The 19,613-nt window shown below is 40.3% G+C and overlaps 1 protein-coding gene across 3 annotated transcripts; it reads left to right on the top strand.

The window, feature by feature from the left end:
* The first annotated feature begins 1,025 nt into the window (after nt 1-1,025).
* Nucleotides 1,026-17,785, top strand: LOC102228755 (protein Jade-1-like). Of its 3 annotated transcripts, none has more exons than XM_023352983.1 (11): nt 1,026-1,147; nt 4,121-4,203; nt 5,903-5,970; nt 8,755-8,912; nt 9,915-10,099; nt 11,392-11,603; nt 12,268-12,435; nt 12,590-12,706; nt 13,643-14,122; nt 15,601-15,718; nt 15,885-17,785. In XM_023352983.1, the coding sequence occupies exons 1-11, from the start codon at nt 1,059-1,061 to the stop codon at nt 16,934-16,936; spliced, it is 2,730 nt and encodes a 909-aa protein (XP_023208751.1). In that variant the 5' UTR covers nt 1,026-1,058; the 3' UTR covers nt 16,937-17,785. The 3 variants fall into 3 exon arrangements, with proteins under 3 accessions (XP_023208751.1, XP_023208752.1, XP_023208753.1); XM_023352984.1 differs by lacking the exon at nt 1,026-1,147 and adding an exon at nt 3,170-3,188; XM_023352985.1 differs by lacking the exon at nt 1,026-1,147 and adding an exon at nt 3,483-3,664.
* The last annotated feature ends 1,828 nt before the right edge of the window (nt 17,786-19,613 follow it).

The raw sequence follows: 19,613 nt of genomic DNA, 5'->3' as shown, positions 1-19,613 counted from the left end.
CACATCTAAAAGTTGCAGGACAGCGGCCCTTGAGGACTGGAGTTTGACACATGTGGTTTACAGCGTCTCGGCTTCAAAATAGTTCATGTTGAAAAGAAGGTTATAAAACATTTCAGGAGTGGAGGTGAATTCTGTTTGTGCATCAATGGTTCGAGTCTGTATTAGAAAAATCAACAGATGGGTCACAAATATCGTCCTTCCTACATCAGCATATTGTACTCCAAGACTGTTTCTGTGTCCTCCAGATGCTCCTCTAGAAATGAAAGAAAGCTGTGATAAACATTGTAAATTTCCCTTTATAATTTTGGTTTAATTAAAAAAAACAAAAGCATTAACACTTTTTTTGTGGTGACCGACTCTATGTATTCTCTTAGTTTTCCATATTATGGTACTCAAAAACATTGTTTTATTTTCAATTTCTTCTTAGTTTAGTAATTTATGTGCTTATAATTTTGTCTAATTATTTGAATCAGTAATGGATGTCATCTCACAGCTTATAGCTGTCCTATGACGTTTCTGTAGTGAAATTAGTAAATTCTTCCCTGTTTTGCCAGTTCATCTTTAACCATAACTTATTAGTTCAGTTCAACCAGCTTGAAATGAACCAGTCCATGTTCATAGTTCACCATGAAAGCATTTGAAATGAACATGAATTACTTCTAGTTCTGGAAATGTGCTGAAAATCTTCAATCGTGTGAACTAAAAATAACATCTGTTCTGTTATTCTGGCTGTACATAGGGCGGTGTGAGAGGTGGTTGTGTTTTTGATTTGTGGTCTCTCCCTTTAATTGAGATCCTAGCCATATAAGGACAGCAAAAATAAGTGTCATACACACATATAAAAGAATAATGCTCAAATTAAGTGTAACCACACTTAATTGTGGCACGTAGCGAATCGGGGGTTAAAATTGAAGGAGTTGAGTACCAGAGTTAATCCTCAAATCTGATGGATAACTGAGTGGTTCAAGGGATTCTGCTGCCATCTTGCGGTGAACATGCGCTCCTGCAGCCCGTGCCGGGTAACCTCCTCCCCGGGCGCCGCTTCTCTGTGTTTGTGTATGTGGAATGCGGGTCAAGCGGAACTCAAGGCAAAAACTGCGCTTCACATCAAACTCAAACGCCGGCTTGCATCCCTCGGACGTGTTCTGTACGTACCGTGCTATTTTGGTAAACTATATCAACCTGCGTGCATTTGTTAAACATGTTTATATCGGGGCATTTAGCAGAGTTTGTATTTCTGTTATGGTCGCATGAGCAGTCCGCTAGGAAAACGCGACGTCGTCATTTAAAATGGCGCCAAAGATTAACCTCAGCCAGTTCATCTTCGATAAACACACCTTACTGTAACCCGCTTTTATAACCACACAAATAACGAAACCCTGGCTTTACTTTAACGAATACCCATAATTCATATGCACATTTTAACTTCAGAGAAACATGTTTGAGTGCAAGTTTGACCCCTAACCTTTGACGGATAGGAGGCTGTTTCTGTTTTTTAATGAGGGGCACCGTGGAAGCTATGCTAGTGGCAGTGGCTTGCTGCTAACAGCGTTGGAACTGACGTTTGTTAGCCTCCTGCTAGCTAGCTAGCTAGCTAGCTAGCTTCGGTTGCTAACACGCAGCACCAAATGAATTTTGTTTTCACTCTCGAAAACGTTCGTAATTAGAAGTGGTTTGTTGTATGTCGTATGTAGATAGTGACACGGTTTAACTCGCTGTGTATGCACTTAATTAGAACAACACAGTAAGCCTAAAGATATTTCCACTTGATGCACCGGGTGTGGGTGGGCCCTTAGGTTGCATAACGGTGTAGGAAAAAGCAACCAAGCTGGTATTCGACAGTATTTATTTTCCGTTTAGAACTAACAAATGTGGATGGCGTAAAAGTAACCCCAATAATAGTATTAATGTTCACAAATGTTCAAGCCAGATGAAGTTATACCGAGTAGGACGCAGATGTTTACTACATGTAGCTGCCAGTTACGTTGGCACCATCACAGTGCTGAAGCTAGCTTCCGACTGGCATCTTCATACGCCGCACTTTACTAAAGGATTATTCTGATGGGTTTATCCTGGAATACTCAGAATAGTTAATGTTCAAACTCGTATAACCTTTATTCAATTTGTGAAAACAAGGAATTAGTCATGTTGGAGTGCTGTTTGTTTCTATTTTCTCTTAGAATAGAATAGAAGTACTTTATTCATCCCAGCAGGGAAATTACTTCGCAGTTACAGCATAGAGACAAGACACGATAACAACTAGCACTGAGTAGCAGTTGTAGATAAAATAAAATATAAAATGCTATAAATTGTAAAAATATGAAATGCTGTTAATATAAAAGCAACTTAAGAGCAGTCCTTGCAAAGATTAAAAATGTATTGGATAGTTATTCTATCCCAATGTTGGTAATGACAGATGCTATAAAACATTTTTGGTTTCAATGTTCGTCAATGGCTGAGCTGAGATGTCTTAAAATCACACCTTTTCTGTTTACCCAAACTGAATAATAAAAACACAAATCACAGCCACTACTTTATAGAATTAATTATTATTAATTGAATTTTAAGCAGGACCCAATTTAAGGTGGTTAAAATATTTAAAAACCTTTGTTAGGGTTCCATTTTGTAAGTAAAGGTTGCTCAAAAATTGGATGTGATCTTTTCCTTAATTTTTATAGAGTAATTAATAGCATAGTGTTACTGATGAGCCTGCGAAACCACAGAAAAACGCCTATTAAAATGTTTTACATTTTGACAAATTAAAATGTGACTTCATAAATTTCCCAAAACATTTCATTGAATCTGTACATTTTGTGGATTATTTATTTCTAATCCGAGTTTGTTGCAGATTATATGTTAGCATGTCTATAATGTAAACAGTGTAATTCAGATGAAGCCGTCTCGATGTGTTCTCAGGCAAGCAAACAAACAAACGACAAGAGCCTTTTTTAAATTTTGCACATTAAATGAAGGTTTGAAAGATGACAAGCTGTATTTTATGGAGAGTGGCAGAATTTAGAATAATTCTGCTCCGGTTTGGTGTTTGTAAGTAGTGTAGTTTTTCACTGCGAATTCAAAAATATTTCATTGATCCCAAAACTAATTGTTGTTGTAACTCAAATTAATTCAAGGTTCTTCAAAGAGATACAGATGGTGATGGCTGTGGGCAGGGAGAATCTCCTCAGGCGGTTCGTATCTGAGATGGACTCTCTGTTTTCAGATTTCACAAATTGTATTTTTAGATCATGTAATGATGGTCCACGTTTGATCATCCTAGGTGTTTTAGACTCTGAACTGTATCGAATCAGATTTTAATCTAGAGGTTTTAAATGAAGCGGTTTAGACCCGTCAGGGAAGACCAGAGTCTCCGAATCGGAGGCCAACTTCAGCGTCGGTTGTGCTGCCTGCGTGCAGGACGAAGGGGCGTAACACAAACCGGAGCTAGCTTCGGTGTCCTAGCCTAGCATGCTAATTTAGGGTTAGCACCTTTCCTCGCTGGGCAACCCCCCCTGGTATTTTTCCACCTTTCGGGGCATATGAGTCAATGCTGATTTTTTTATTATTATTATTTTTTACCGACTATGTGACGTTACGTTGGGTTCATAAGCCAGTGCGGCGCTGCGCTGTTTATGTCGCGCGGGGAAACGTGTGGAAAGTTACCTTGGTGTGTAAACATTCGTGACGCCGTGTAATCTCCAAGGAAACATGTGATGCTTGTTTTCAGTGTCGCCCCACTTTACGTTCCTATGTTAACATGTCTACCTTCAGTAAGTAGAAGTGTGATTGTGTACCGAGGGGTGGCGTTAGCGCTGCTGGGACTCATCTGCCAGGCTTCTGGAAGCATCCTGTTGTTGACATTTTGATGCCTTGCAATGTTGCGTAATCTCACTTACTATCCATTGAAAACCAACGTAGACGTGGAGCCTAGTTGACCGATTGCGTACTAACAGTCCGCAGGTCCCTTTTGCATTGCTAATATTTGTTCCTTGAGTGTTTAATTTAAATATTTGTTGCGTTTGTAAATATTTTATTTTTCAGGTTTTTGTCTTTTCAGATTTTGAAAGTGTTGTTTGGTGTCCTCTGTGTGGTTGTAGCTTGACGTGGTGGGTTTTGTGTGCAGAGTCCTGATGCCGGAGCTCCACAGACAGAAGACCATGAAGAGAAGCAGACACCCCAGCAGCAGCGATGACTCGGATAATGGAAGTAAGCAAACCTGCCTCCTCTGAATCACCTGAACAGAGCTGCTAACACTTCTGCTGTCTCTTGCACATCAGTGTCAGCTGTTCACTCAAAAGTACCTTTGTGCAAATATATATATATTTTATTTAGTACTTTGCAGTTATTCCTTCTCCTGTAAGTGAAAATAGCATGTTTACAACAGTAAAGCACTTACATAGCAAGAATTGGAGTCTTAAAAATCTTTAAAACTTTACCTCTTATCAATCTCAGTTTAAGGCATTAGAATATTAGGCGTTGCGTTACATTTAATTATGTGCTCAATCAGAATGTTTGCTAATTTATTCCTGGTTTAATTAGCTTTTCTTTTGCATGAAATACATTTCTGCTATCACAATGAAAATGATCTTACGTTCTCTAACTTATTTGTTTAGAGTTTAAATTTGTTTAAATTTGCCTCACTATTTAAAGTGCAGCTTCATCTTTGGTTTTCAGTTTTCTTTAGCTGAAATATTAATCCACGAAACTGTGACTATTATCCAGGCTGGTGACAATAAAAAAAATTTAGCTGGACGATAAATTGTTCCAGAAATTATTCCGACTAGCAATAATATTGTTGTTTTGAGTAACATAGTGATATAATGATGTACGTTTGCTCTCTCAAAGATTGATAAACTTTAATTTATTAAAGAACTAGAAGACATTTTAAACATACAAAAATAAAGCACAATAATAAAAAGGAACTAAAAACCACACACAACCGAAACCTTAAATAAAATAGGCTATTAAAGATAATCGCCCTACGAAAAATATTCATCATCAGGATGGAAATTATGTAGCTCATTTTAATTCATCATGAAATGAATTGATTAATGCATGTTCTCTCATCTTCCATATGCGTTTCTATGTAATGTTACAACCATAAAATAATTGATTATATAATTTTAGCACCTGTGGGTGTTCTGTGTAAACGATGTGAAACTGGCATTTACACACACAAAAAAAAATCCATTATGCCGTATTGCTCTCATGCCTCATCACATGAACACACACATTTCTACTGAACCCACAGTCACATACGAACTGCAGTAATTCAGAATTTGTCAGCTGGTGCATGTTTTCCTCTCCTTAAGCTTTCAGAAATGGCGTAAGTATCCTTTACAATGTTGCTCTTGGACCCACTTTACTGGTTTGCATGTTTCTGTCAGAGTAAGTCTGTACTCCGTATTCAGGATGTAGGAAAAGAAAGAGAAAGAGGGGCAAGAAACGGACACGGGTAAAAACAAAGCGAAGGGACAACGTCCGCGTGAGACGCAGGAGACAGACTAGGAACAGGACACGTGTTTGGACCTTTAAAGACATCCTTGCAGGTCAGGCAGGCAGGCAGGCTCCAGTAGGACCTCAGTGAATTAGTTCAACAACAACTTGTGATTTCTTTTTTCTATTAGTATTCTATTGTTAGCTGTGTTAGGGCATCCAATTTGCCTCTGTTATCAGAGAATACAGAATAATTTGAAACAGTTTGCCACCGATCAGAGTGCTTTCTTTGCTCTCGCGTCTTTTAAGTTCAGACAGTGTTAAGATCAAATTGACAACAGAGATATCAGTTGAAGTGTTTTGGCTGCTCAAACAGACGCTAAGGCTCATCTTCGATCTGTCCTGAAGGAAATCCAGATGCTTTCCAAGCAGAAAAACCTCCAACCCATAAACCCTTGTTATGTTTCAGGTAATTCTACCTGCTGGTCTCAGCACTCATCGCAGCACCGGAGGGGAACCGGGCAGAAACCCTCAGAGGTAAGACGGCTTGGTCATATTACAGCAAACCAATAGGGCCTTTTCACACAAATACATTTCATTGTATTTTATGGAATAAACCAACAAAAGTAATGCATAAGCGCTTGAAATCTACAGAGAAAGTGGAAAAATCTTTCCAAAGAAACCATTGTTGAAGTCGTGTTTGCACAACAAACGTGGAAGAAGTTGTTTTCCTCAGACGAAAGCAAAATAGAAATTAAATGCACCAACACTTGGACTGCTTATCCCCCCTGAACGCACCACCCACAGAGTGACAAATGGTAGTGACAGCATCATGCTACACAGGAAGCTGCTAGGAGTCGATGAGAAGATGCATCTGGAGCGTGGTTTAAAATAGAGCAGGGCTTTTCAAAGTTCCAGCAGGGAGGATTCAGAAAGCTGGAGGAAAGATGAGAAAGAAATGTCAGAAATAATAATATATTTTTTAAAAGGTCATTTGTTATGATAAAATATAATCTATTTTTAAATCCTGATTATAAATGTTATTTGACATGCTCATCTTTCTGATCAGTCAGATTCATCAAGCTGCTTCGCTTTTCAACCACAAAATGAACAAGTTTCTGACAAACAGACTGCTGCGGAGGACTCTGCTGCAAAAATACCTACAAACTCATAGCCAGCTAAAATCAGAACATACACTATTCATTAATAATTACTGAATGCTGAATAAAAGTGAGGAAAAACCATTCTAAAAAGTTGATGTTTCTTTACATATTGTCTAGCATTGTCTGTTTTCAAAGAGGTGGGCGACATGGACTTATCACAGTGCCTTTTGTGATAAATGATAATGATAACAATAAAATTAATGATAAACTATTTCTTACTTCTTTTTTTTTAGGTAACTGTATGCCTGTGACTGCATAGCTTTGCAAACATAAATACTGCTCTTGGAAAACTTTCCCATTTAAATCAGGCTTCTTTAGGACGCCTTTTACTTAAAAACAGTGTCATTTGTATCACAGTAAACTTTTAAAAAAATCATGTTATTAAATTGAATAAAGTTTTTTTTAAAGGTTTCATAGAACAAACAGAGAAAATAGCGAAAAGTAGCACTTCTGGTTACACTCGTTTTTTTTAATCATTAATTGGAATTTATCAAGACAACAATAAATGAAAATTCTTAACATGAGAAATCTATCACAATAATTGATAAACAATACAATAAATGCTCCACCCAAAAGCTAATGCTGTTAGCATGGATAGCATGAAAAAGTTTGGGAACCCCTGCAATACACTGTTAGAATGACACATAATCATATGACTTGTATCCTATTGAGTCATTGTTAACGTTTTAAAAAATTCACTCTAGATTCTCTAAAGCCAATGTGACTGAGCTTCAAAGTATTTAGCAAGCAGAATGAACAAATAGCCACCAGACAGAGCTGCTGTAGACAGACCCAATGCAGTGAAAGGCACCAATATACATTTTATAACCTGGCTGATCTGCTGACCTATACTAGTAAAAAAAACCCCACTTGAATAACTTATTACTGTAATTCTATCATAAAGTCCAAAATAATCCACACATATGTGGTTGTAACTCAACAAAATGGGAGCGTTTGATAATGCCATTTATTGAAACATCAGTAAAATGAGACACTGTTGTGCTCCACTGGTTTTATTGGCCATCCACCAGGACTCACTGCAGATGAAGAGTCCCACTCATGGAAACATTTCTCCTGTTATCTGCTCTACAGTCTGTAGTGTTAGTTCCCTGCAAGCCACAGCCAATTGGATTAAAGCACAGCAATAGCTCCTCCCATTGCAGCGTTCTGGTTGGTTAATCCACAAAGCGCAGGATTCAAACACTTTGGCTTTAGTTTTGAACCGTTTTGAGGCTTTAGGTTTGCTCAGAGTGGCACTGGGAGACATAAACAAGTTTTAAATACTATAATCAGCTCACCTAGTCACACCTCAGAGGACTATAGACACGTTGCATGTTATTGTTTCCATCTGGAAATTTTATGCATGCGCACAATGCTGGAGGGCAAAAAGACTATTCATTTATTTTCCGGCTGCGGTAGAACAATTCTATTAACAAAATGAAACCTGGACATTTAGGTGTTATTCATTTAGTGCAGTGCGCCACCACAAATAGAAAATAACTCCGAAAAACCAGAGAAGAACAACTGAACAACTTGTATTCTACACACAGATGCATTTCCATAGAAACTGACTGCCAACAGCTCAGTTGGCTGACAGATCAGAGATTAAGTTCCATCAGGATTCAACACAAAAAAATCATGCAAGCATTTCCCACATAAATAACACTCAGTGTGTTTCGGTTTCATGTTTTCAGGCTTGATGTTTATTTTGCAAATATTAATAAGTAATTGTCTGAATACAGTGGCGGTTAATTAGCTAATTTAAACATCTGCTCTATCGATGATCTGTCAGAGAGTATGTCTTTTTTTCCCCCTCTTTAACTGTACCAAAACACACTGAATTCTGCAGCTCATCTTCATGTTAAGATTGTCAAAGTCAAGCTAGCATAACTGACCTACTTTTAATTTTATTAAAACTTTTTCCGGACCGATGAACTGTGATGCCTCCAGAGAACTTTTTTTTTTTATCCATCACGCATACATTTAAGATTCACCGCGTAATGTTGACAACATAACCAACGGTAATCATTGACGGCGATCTGCTTTTTGAGATCTGGCAGGCGTGAAGTCATGTTGTAATGTGTCTATAGGAGGAAACCAGGGCTGGATGAAACTGTTTTTTAAAATGCAAGGAGATAACTCTCCTTCTGTCTGGCAGGTTTTTAGGACAGACTTCATCACAGCCATGAAATTACACGACTCGTACCAGCTGAATCCAGAGGATTACTATGTCTTGGCTGATCCGTGGAGGCAGGAGTGGGAGAAGGGTGTCCAGGTCCCGGTGAGCCCCCAGTCCATTCCCCAGCCTGTGACCAGGTAGGCAAACTGCTGATGGGAGTCTCTGTCTATCTGTCATCTTCCATCTATGGCTGGGCGATCAATCGATTTTAGCAGTTTACCAAAGTTTTCTTTTTTGAAGATTTCATTTTAGGAAAATCTAGATTTTTTTCCCTCTTATGCTCTCCTTGGGTTTCTATATTTAAAAGTGATGTCAGCACAGCCAGGGCGGCCATCTTGTTTGACAAGCGTGTTTTACAGCTTCTGGTTATTTGGACTTTGAGTTCAGGCCAGCTCTGTAACGCAGTGTTGGGCCAGGTGAAGAGTTTTATTTTTTTAATTACGAGAATAAAGTCATAACATTAGGAGAACGGAGCAGTAATTTTCTGAGAACTACAACGAGAAAAGTAACAAACAACTAAAATGAGGAATGTTGAGCATCTTATACTTTTGTATAAGTTTTACAGATAATAATCAACAGAAATACTTCATCTTTTAACACATCAGCATTCAATTATTATGAGTAGCAGAACTTTAAAAACAATTTTGCCAACAACTGAGTTTATTTCAAAGAAGCACAAACTGAGTTGGCAGCATCAGATCCTGATAACTGTCCAAGCGCTTCTCATTAAAAAAACTTTCTCTTGAAATTTTGAAAAGTTTTTTTTTTTAAATCACTATATTCTTGAAATTGAGCAAAGTTTCTCGTAGCTTGGCGCTAATACTCCGCCACACAACTCACTGAAGGGATAACTGAAATGGAAGCAATTATTGGATAATATTTACTGTCATTTATGATTTCTTGTTTTTAGACAAGAAAACAAGCAAAAAAAAACAAAAACATCAGTTGGCATAAAAAAATAACAGATTTTAGTTTTAAGCTCACTCTACTTTCATCCCATTGTGTTTTCAGCAAATTTGAATTAGAAAACTAGTTCAACTGTTTTTTTTTGTTGTTGTTTAACATTTACTATGTCATGCGTGCACGTAGTTTTTCCACACTTTTCCGTTTTGGTAGATAACTTGTTGTTTGTTGCTCAGAGTTCTGGCGGAGAAGGGGAAGGAGGTGATGTTCATCAGGCCCAAGAAGCTGATCCGAACGTCGGGCACGGAGGCGCTGGGCTACGTGGACATCCGGACGCTGGCGGAGGGGATGTGCCGCTACGACCTGAACGAAGAAGACGTGGCCTGGCTGCAAATCACCAACGAGGAGTTTGCACAGATGGGTGAGCTGCGGACGCCACAGAACAGTCCAGAAATCTGTATGATCGATAATATGAAAAACCAAAAAAAAAGTTACTCAAAGATGCCCAAAACCGATCCAGCTGACCGATTCACATTTGAGCAAACAGTAAAGTAGCTGTAGCAGAGCAAAACCTCCCACATGACGTCAGTAATCGCCATCTAGTTAAACATTAGCTTCAGAGACAGTCTGAGCTCCCCTGTCGAGATGCGCTTCTCCTCGGTGAAGTCCTGAACCACGCAGCGCTGCGCTCTGCTGATTATCACAGGAAAATGTCAATCAACAGCAAAATAAACCTCCATTACGTCTCCGTCTGTTTGTAAAGATACTGAAGGCTGATGCAGCTGCAAAAATAACCCTGGTTTTCACTGCGCTACATCCGTGTCTGATTGAAAACAATTCATTTTAGCCTGCATTGAGTTTTTATTTGTCCCTTATGAGTAAAATTACAAGTAAAAATAGTAAATTAACTAATGGAAAAACATGCTGGAGATAAGTAGTTATAATAAAAATCACTGCAGGCATGGATCAAAAACACACACTTCCATAAATGATATTAATATTTTTATTAAGTGTTGTCTTGTTGACCGTTTTTCAACATATCTTTAAAACATATTTTTCCAAACAAGGGTTGACTTGATCCCTACTTATTGGTTTTGCTCTAAATAACCAACTGAAAATGTTGTCATATTACATAATTAATCATATTTTTGCTCAAAATATAAAGAATCCTGTTCCTTCAACAAAATGTCTCCACCGCATCAGAAACGGCGTTGGGTGTTATTAGTTTCGGTATTGGTAGCAAATTTCAGTATCGTGTGGATCCTGCTCTCCAGCTGCTCACTTTTCTTTTTTTTTTTGCATTCTAAAATAACTTGTTATATTTGCATTTTGTTTTTCTGCTGTAAGAACATCTGAACGTTTCCACAGAAAGGATCCATTTTATGCTGCGATTTAAATGTAGTTTTCTTCGGCTACAGACCTTTTGGCAAAGTCGATAAATGACCGAGAAACAAACGTGAACGTATGCACACGCAGCACTTTTATGGGGATTTGTGAATATACATATCTTAGGTTATCGCAGAACGGCTGATAATGGTTTGTTTATAGTCCAGGCTTTCCAATAATGGATGGTGAACCTTGTTCCCGTCCGTCAGCTGGAAACTCACCATCTGTTAGATGGGTTTCCGTTTCTCTCGTGACATCCAATACAAACCAAGATGCACACACGACGAGGAGTAGCCGATTATCACCAGCGTGTGGCGCTGTTTGCAGCCATGCCGCCGCTGGACGAGAACACCATGGAGAGAGTCATGGAGGAGTTTGAGCACTGCTGCCACGAGAACATGACCCACGCCATGGAGACGGAGGAGGGGCTGGGCATCGAGTACGACGAGGACGTGGTGTGTGACGTTTGTCAGTCGCCGGACGGAGAGGACAACAACGAGATGGTGTTCTGCGACAAGTGTAACATCTGCGTTCACCAGGTCAGAGGTCAACACTGGAACCACTGAAAGCAGAGTCCAACCTCAAGGTTTATATTGGGGCTGGACAATAGATTATTAATAATATATATTGTAATAGACACATGATCAATATCAATAGATAATACAACTGATAGAATAATCAATATATAGAATAGTCACTGAACTCTGGATCCAGTATCGCACAGCATTCTGGGACACGTAGGCAGAGGAAAGGCGTTAGCCTCTCGATCTCTAGGCCAGCTACCTCACTCTGTGGTTACCTAGCAACAACCTACCATCATTCCTCATAACTGGTTAAAAATAAAAAACAACGGCGTGGATGAAACAGGAAACGTCAAATAAAGTTTGGCTTTATTTTGGATGTATTTAAATGTTGGTACATTTATTTGTTAACAGGCTTTTTATGTTCCCAAGAAATCTGGACATGTTTGATATGTTTAGAAAAGAAAGCAGAATCTGAAATACGACCTCAGTACTAAAGGAATTCGTGGTCAAAGCTTCACATTTTTAGCAGCATTAGAGAAGTTATTTAATCACACAGAGGAGCTTTTATTTCAGTTTTGGTGAACATTACAATAAAGTAAAATCTTCTGCCTCTTATTTTGATTTAATCATGTTCATGTTCTGAGTTCCTCCCTGTTTTCCGGTTGGTGTTTCTGACCAGGCGTGCTACGGCATCCAGAAAGTCCCAAAAGGCAGCTGGCTGTGTCGGATCTGTGCGCTCGGCATCCTCCCAAAGTGCCAGGTGTGTCCTAAGAAGGGCGGAGCCATGAAGCCGACCCGCAGCGGAACCAAGTGGGTTCATGTCAGCTGTGCTTTGTGGATCCCAGAGGTGAAAGCTCCGCCAGTTCAACTCATTCTGTTCATCTTTTGGGCCGTCTTTTTTTTTTTTTTTTTTTTTTTTTTTTTTTGTAATTAGTACCTTTTTTTGTTTAATTCACATACACTTGCGCTCGCGTGTGGTTGTGTGTATCTGTGTGTTCCAGGTGAGCATTGGGAATCCAGAGAAGATGGAGCCAATCACCAATGTGTCCCACATTCCCAGCAACAGATGGGCTCTGATCTGCTGCCTGTGTAAGGAGAAGACCGGAGCCTGCATCCAGGTAGGCCTCTCCTCCCCCAACACGGACCCAGCCAGCCTGACCGCCGTTTTTATTCATACTATGCAATATTCTTATTTTCTCATAAACTGAATATTGCGTACTCGTTATGTGTGAACAGTAATCATCAAAATGACAAGAACTAAAGGGACGATTATTTTAGTAATCGACTACTTTGTCGATTATTCTGACGATTAATCGAACAAAAACATTGCGCCGTTCTGCAGATTTTTCAGTTAAGCATTTTTTTATACAATATTAGAAATACTTTAAGGATCGGAATAAACAAATTAGGTTTTTAAGTAAGAAAATAAACACATTCTGTTGTCTAAAATTGCTTCTTTTTTTTTTTTTTTTTTTAGCAAACTCTTGATCATCTGCAGCTACATAAAACACCTCTGCCCTTTCTGCTTGACATAAAATCAGTCCAGTGTGTAGCTGATCTATGAATTATTTTTTTTGGATTAACCGATTAATAACTGAATAGCAAAAGAGTCTTAGTGCGAGATTTTGTATTTTACAGAATTTGAACCAGATGAAGCTAAAAGGAGTTCTGTGTAGAAAATATATACAGACAAATGTTTTTATTTTAAGTGCAAAGTGTGTATATATATATATATATATATATATATATATATATATGTACATTTATTTATTTATTGTAGAGTTTTAGATTAGTTACTGCTCTGACTGTGTTGTTCTTTCAGCCTTTCTTTTGAGTCTGTGTGCTCCAGTTAACTATCAATTCCTAAATTAGTTGACAATTATTTCAATAACGATTAATCACGATTCATCCGATTAATCGTTTCAGCCCTACCTTGAAATGCTTTACTGTTTTGAATCTGTTTGATATTCAGTCTATCTAGTGAGCAAATGTTTTAATGCAGAATGAATGCAGTTTTCCGGCATCAATCCGTTTCGTTGTCATTTGCTCTCCAGTGCTCGGCAAAAAACTGCAGGACCGCCTTCCACGTGACCTGCGGCCTCCACGCCAACCTGGAAATGAACACCATCCTCACGGAGGACGACGAGGTGAAGTTCAAGTCGTACTGCCCCAAGCACTCCGGTTTCCAGGGCGACCCGGCGGAGGACGAGGGGAGGGAGGGCGCGCGGGACCGCAAGGGCCGGGCGAACAGCGACCAGGAGAAGAGGGTCAACCTCCGCAAGCTGAAGCTGCAGGAGATGGAGGAGGAGTTCTACCAGTTCGTGGACGTGGAGGAGGTGGCCAACAGCCTGAAGGTGGCGCCGGAGGTGGTGGACTTTGTCTACCAGTACTGGAAGCTGAAACGCAAAGCCAACTTCAACCAGCAGCTGCTCACCCCCAAGAAGGACGAGGAGGAGAGCCTGGCCCGGCGGGAGCAGGAGGTGCTGCTGCGGCGCCTGCAGCTCTTCACACACCTCAGGCAGGACCTGGAGAGGGTAGGTCTCCGCTTGCCCCTGACGAAGACTCACAGGGCGGCCGGGAGCAGGGGCGGGGTTATGAACAGGAGGAAGTATCACAGAAACATCTGAAAATAAATCAGAATAAATCAAGCTTTTCAGCACAACGTGTTCCTTGTGAGTTCTAAACTAGATTGAAGAGGGACAGCAGCACCAGAGCGGGAAGAGAGAGAAGAAAAACTGCTTTGCTTTTCTGCTTGGCAGAATATTTACACCAGACAGGAAGCAGTCAGATTTCAGCATTCACAATGTTTCTTTTGGAATTTGTCTGTTTTTTCAACTGAATTACTTTTTTTTGCACTGCAGGATCCAAAAATGACATCCATTTTTCTCAATCAGGTCAGGTTTTTATTCTAAATGCATTTAGAGCAATCCGATCTTCTGACTAAATAAAATGTTTGTGACATTATCAGTTCGTTTCCGTTAATATTTCTCATCCAAAAAACGGTTTTAGGACAAAAAAAATAAATTGTTTTCTAACAGAGTGCATTAATTAAATGCTACAAACTTGGATTTCTATAAATTGAATAATAAACACTAAGGGTAAGTACCTGTAAATTGAACATTATGTCACCGTTGTGTAAAATTCTCCGTCTCTTTTCTGTCCTGATGGAATCTCTCCTCCTGCTCATCACCCATTGATCCAGATGTCAGAACAAGTCTTGCATTTTGATGCTCATGTTGCTCCATAGTTCAGAAAGTTGACCTGATTGAGCAAAACCAATGAGATTTTTGGATTCCGCTCATCAACACGACCCTAAAACAGATGAAAAATCGCTGACAATGTTTTGGCTGTTGACCAGTGTAATTTATAGTGGGAACAGGGGCGACGTTACGCAGTGTGAGTTGGAGTCTCTAACATCTTATATCAGTTTGGTTAGCATTAGTATCTTTATTAACTTGGAAATTGCCAAATCCATCTTGGTCCACACGGACCAGGGTCTATAAACTCTAAACGCTCATGTTGGGTTTAACATTATTTTGATTCAACCAAGGACATAATTTCTGAAAGAAAACGAGTCAGGGATCTCAAAGGATGATTAAAGGCAGGTCTTAACGCTGTCAATCATGCCTGTGTACGCTTTGCTAAATGTTCTGATGTGAGAAAAGCAACTAACCGTTCCAGGAAAACTGTTTATCTGCTACCATCTGTGGCCATGCTAATTCACCTTAGCATTTTTGTGTGAAAAGCTTGTACATAATCTTGATTGACAGCGCTAAGACCTTCCTCCTTGCTCTGATTGGTTGTTTTTTTTTTTTTTTGTCCAGGGCCATTCATTTCTACAGATGGCAATAGTAGCACTGGGACTGGCTAGACATTTTTTTAAGCAATTTTTTTTTTTTTTAATAAAAGCCAAGTCCTGCAGCTTTAACAGTGTGTTAACCTGACCGTACTGTCCGTTCAGAAGAGGAAGTGTGTGCTGTGGAAACGCTGACTGTTGCTGCTCCCCCTGCAGGTGCGTAACCTGACCTACATGGTGACCCGGAGGGAGAAGATGAAGCGCTCGCTGTGTAAAGTCCAGGAGCAGATATTCCAGCAGCAGGTCCGCCTGCTGGACCACGAGCTGCTCAACGGTGAGTCCTCTCCAACCCAATCCACAAGAGTCTGCACAGAGGACTGCTGGTCAGCTGGACATGTGTGGAATTCAGTTTGTGTGCTTCCCACTGAGCTAAAACAAACAATATTTAACTAATAAAAGCTGGCAGTCACACTGAAGCTGGGCATGGTTCTGTATTCCAGGTGAGCCCTCTGCTAAGGACCTGGAGAGGCTCTTCTCTCTGGGTTCCTTCTCCTCTGACGGCAGCCAGTCCGGCTCCTCCTGGAGTAACTCTGGTCTGAAGAGCAAGCGAAGTTCACTAAAGCAGGAAAGGAGGAAAAGCCTGTCGGACTCGCCAAGCGTTCACAGGAAGGACAATGCGTGCAGCCTGCTGGACATTAAAGATGGCAAAAACTCCCAAATCCAAGGGGCTGCGGCCACAGAGTCCAAAGGCGATGCCAAAGTTCACCAGCTTGAAGTGAGCAAGGAGAAGCCTTTCCTAAAGCTCCAGAAAGTACTTCAGGAAGACGTCTCAGTCAAGTTGCACAAGCCCGAGAGCAGGAAGGGCCCCAGAAGAGAAACCCCGGGACCAGAGTATGAAGTACCGGGGAGCCACAAGCAAGATCCAGAGCCGGAGGAACGAGGGAGGAAGAGGAGGAGCGACGTTTCCGAGAGCGTCCCCTGCCAGCTGAAGAACAAGTTCAGCTCCAAGCATCTGGATAAAACCGTCTCCATCCGGCTGGTCGACATCAGGAACTCTGACTCCGACGAGTATTTATTTGACGACGCCACGACCAGAAGGAGCGGCGCTTCGCCGGACGCGGCCCCCAACACTAAGTTCAAACCCAGCTCGGTTTCAGACGCCTCCAAAGCCAACAGCTGGCTCAGAAAACCCGCCAACGGCAGCTCCCACGCCCCTAACGGCTCCGCATCCGGACACCTGAAAGGCTGGGGGAAGTTCCGGATCCCGAAGCGGGCCGACAAGCCTCCGAGCGCCACGCTGAGGGAGCGGGAAGAGCTGGAGCCGAGCAACCCGCTGCTCAGACCGCTCGCCAACGCGCCGGAGTCACCGTACCCCAGAACACGGCTCCGGTCGGGCCCAGAGGCCGACGGCTACAGCTCCGACTCCAAGGCGGCCGACAGCGAGCTGGAGCCCTGCCTCAAGCGGTGCCACTCCCACGAGCTGAGGGGCGACTCGTCGCTGGGGCGTCGCTACGGCTCTGACATTATCCGCCGCGGCGTGCTGGCATCCTGATGGAGCGCATGAGCTAATCAGAAACGAATGACAGTCACTTTTTGTATCTTTATTTTGTCTAGAAATCATAAAATGGCTAGATGGAGGGAGGAAAAGAAAAAAAATAGACAGAGCTGATATTTATTTTTTATTTGTACCATAATGTAAAACTGGGAAATATTTGACTTTATTTTGAGCTAGTTAGTTTATTTTTTATTTTTATTTTGTTTTTTTAGGTAGAACCTTGTCAAGTTGCCACTTAAATCGCTTGCTCAGATATATACAAGCAAACGCATCGACTAGGAAGATGTTGTGATTGTTGCTTGGGACCATAAGCTTGCAATGTCATTTGTGTTTAACATAGTATTATTGAAGTCCACTGAGTCGCTTGTCGGTCCAGCTCCAACATATAATCCTGATCCTGTCAGCCAGTAGAACTCTGTAGGTCTTCAGTTTTTTTCCTTCTTTTAACCAGGAATCATCAAATCTTCACAGCCAAAACCAGGAAGTCCAGTCGCCCCTTTTTCTTAATACTTAGTCTCGCCAGACTGCAGGCGTCACGCCGCATGAACTGGGAACCTACAGAGGAAATCAAAGAATGATGTTTTACACGTCATCAGCACTTAAGTGTAATTGAACTGCGATCGTATCCATCATGTGCCTAACTTTTATTTTGAAGCGTTTGCACTACGAGAGGATGGCACAGGTGGGGGGGGGGGAGGGGGGAGGCACGAGAAGAGATATTTTTACACTGAAAAATAATGACAGAAGCATTTTGTACCCTCGGCCGCTGCTGTACTACTGTTATGCAAAAGGAGTTCTTGTGAGGGGGCTTGTTTTGAAGAGAAAATAAAAAATACTCTTAAAAAACACATGTGTGTGATGACTAAAGATTGAGATGGTAATCAGAACTTTGAGACAACCTCATGTGGTGGTGCACTGATTTTTTGGTGCAGACTTCCTTAATTTTGGGAGTTCGATGATCGGTTTATTTTTACATGCGAAGCTGAGTTTAACCAATCTTATCTAAGGTCTGAAAATCAACCCCTGTCCTCGTTTGCTCTCTGGCGAGAGTTGGACTGACAGACTGACCCACCAGGTCATTTATTTTTATACAGCTCTGAAAATCTGGAGAAACTCCTATTAGTTTATAATTGTGGAGGACTTTAAAAAAAATTCTAATTCATGTAAGGACCTTTGAAATGCCTTGTTGCTGAAAATGTGCTATATAAATAAAATTACTTTATCCTACCAAAAAAAAAAAAAAATTAAATGGGTATTGGCCAAAATGGGAATCGGAAGGTTAGGCTTTTTAAAAGATCAGTAATGTGCAATCGGTGCACCCATAACTATTTATTTGAGGGCTGGGACTTCAGTGTGTTAAGATTAAATAATTACATACGATTTTAACGCCATTCAATTTTTTTGTTGTTACAAAAGTCACAAGCTGGAACCAGTAAATCTGACGCACAAGCAACATCTGCAAACAGCAGCGATGGACCAAGCTGCTTCTGGTGGCTCCCTGGGACACACACAAATATGTATTTGTTTAATTGTAATATGTAAATATATTCATGTAAATTAAAATTTTTAACAGTGTTTGTTTTAGCTCCAAAAACCATCTGATTGTATCCGTTGTGCTAAAAGCAGTTAGCCTATCACCAAAGCTATTCAAGGCTAAAACAGCATTTCAGTGCTTAACATGTCGGAGCAGAATCAATAACCTCAACAACAGATTAAAAGCAATATCTTTGCTATTATTCTATTGAATAATTTAGCATTTTTAGGCTTGAAAATGTTTTTGTCAAATAAGATTTTCACAGTAAAAGTGTATTTAAGCCACCATGACTATTCAATTTTTACCAAACTGCTCAAGTACATATAATATAATTACATCTTAATTTAAACATCTGAGCTGTTTGACTAAAACCAAAGGCATCAAATAAACCAGGCAGAAGATGAATAGTTCCATCACTTTATTGCATGACTCACTAACAGATCCTGCACAAGTGTTTCAGCACTGCATTAAAAAAAAAGGGTCAAGAAATTGCATGATATTTACAATAGATGAATCACTATTACCACTTATACATTATGTACATATTAGTCTCTGGTTTGCTATGACAGTAGTTATAGTATGAAACGTCTACACACATGACACTTCAGCTCTACAGGGAATTACAGTGCTTACAAAAAAAAATATTAAAATAATAATAATAGAGGGGGGAAAAAATTAGAAAAACAACTGGCTGGACTACATTCAGTCAACACAAGGTTAGGATGCATGATGGAACCGAGAAGAAACGGACGCGCTGCCCCAGTGGATGAATCCCCGTTCGCCTCATTGGGTGAAAAATAAATTAAAGACAAAATAGGTGCAGCTAATTCAAAAAGGCATCCTTTTAAATCTGGGAAGCACTGTGTGTGTGTAAAAAATAAAAAAGAAACCTCGGCAAGATTGAAAAGTATTGGAGAGATATTAAACGTGAAATAAAGATAAACTTAATGATCTGAAACTGGTCTGAAGGCTCCAACCAGCTCTGGGAAAAAAAAAAAGTCAGAATCCTCTCCAACGTACAAAAGAAACTTTCAGACGCTCTGACCTACGACGGCACGTTGGGGCCATTGTAGACAGAAAAGGAAAAGAAAAAAAAAAGGTTACATTTCTGCCAAAACTCTAATTTTCAAGAAAAATGAG

This window comes from Xiphophorus maculatus, chromosome 19 (genome assembly GCF_002775205.1).
Source record: "Xiphophorus maculatus strain JP 163 A chromosome 19, X_maculatus-5.0-male, whole genome shotgun sequence".
Taxonomy (NCBI): Eukaryota; Metazoa; Chordata; class Actinopteri; order Cyprinodontiformes; family Poeciliidae; genus Xiphophorus; species Xiphophorus maculatus.
The sequence above is the reverse complement of the archived record's forward strand: the minus strand, read 5'-3'. Positions and strand labels throughout refer to the sequence as shown.

Coding starts and splice junctions, on each gene's coding strand:
- LOC102228755 (XM_023352983.1), top strand. CDS start 1,059: ATGTGGAATGCGGGTCAAGCGGAACTCAAGGCAAAAACTGCGCTTCAC. Junction 14,123..15,600: donor TCAGGCAGGACCTGGAGAGG/GTAGGTCTCCGC, acceptor CTCCCCCTGCAG/GTGCGTAACCTGACCTACAT. Junction 15,719..15,884: donor GGACCACGAGCTGCTCAACG/GTGAGTCCTCTC, acceptor TCTGTATTCCAG/GTGAGCCCTCTGCTAAGGAC.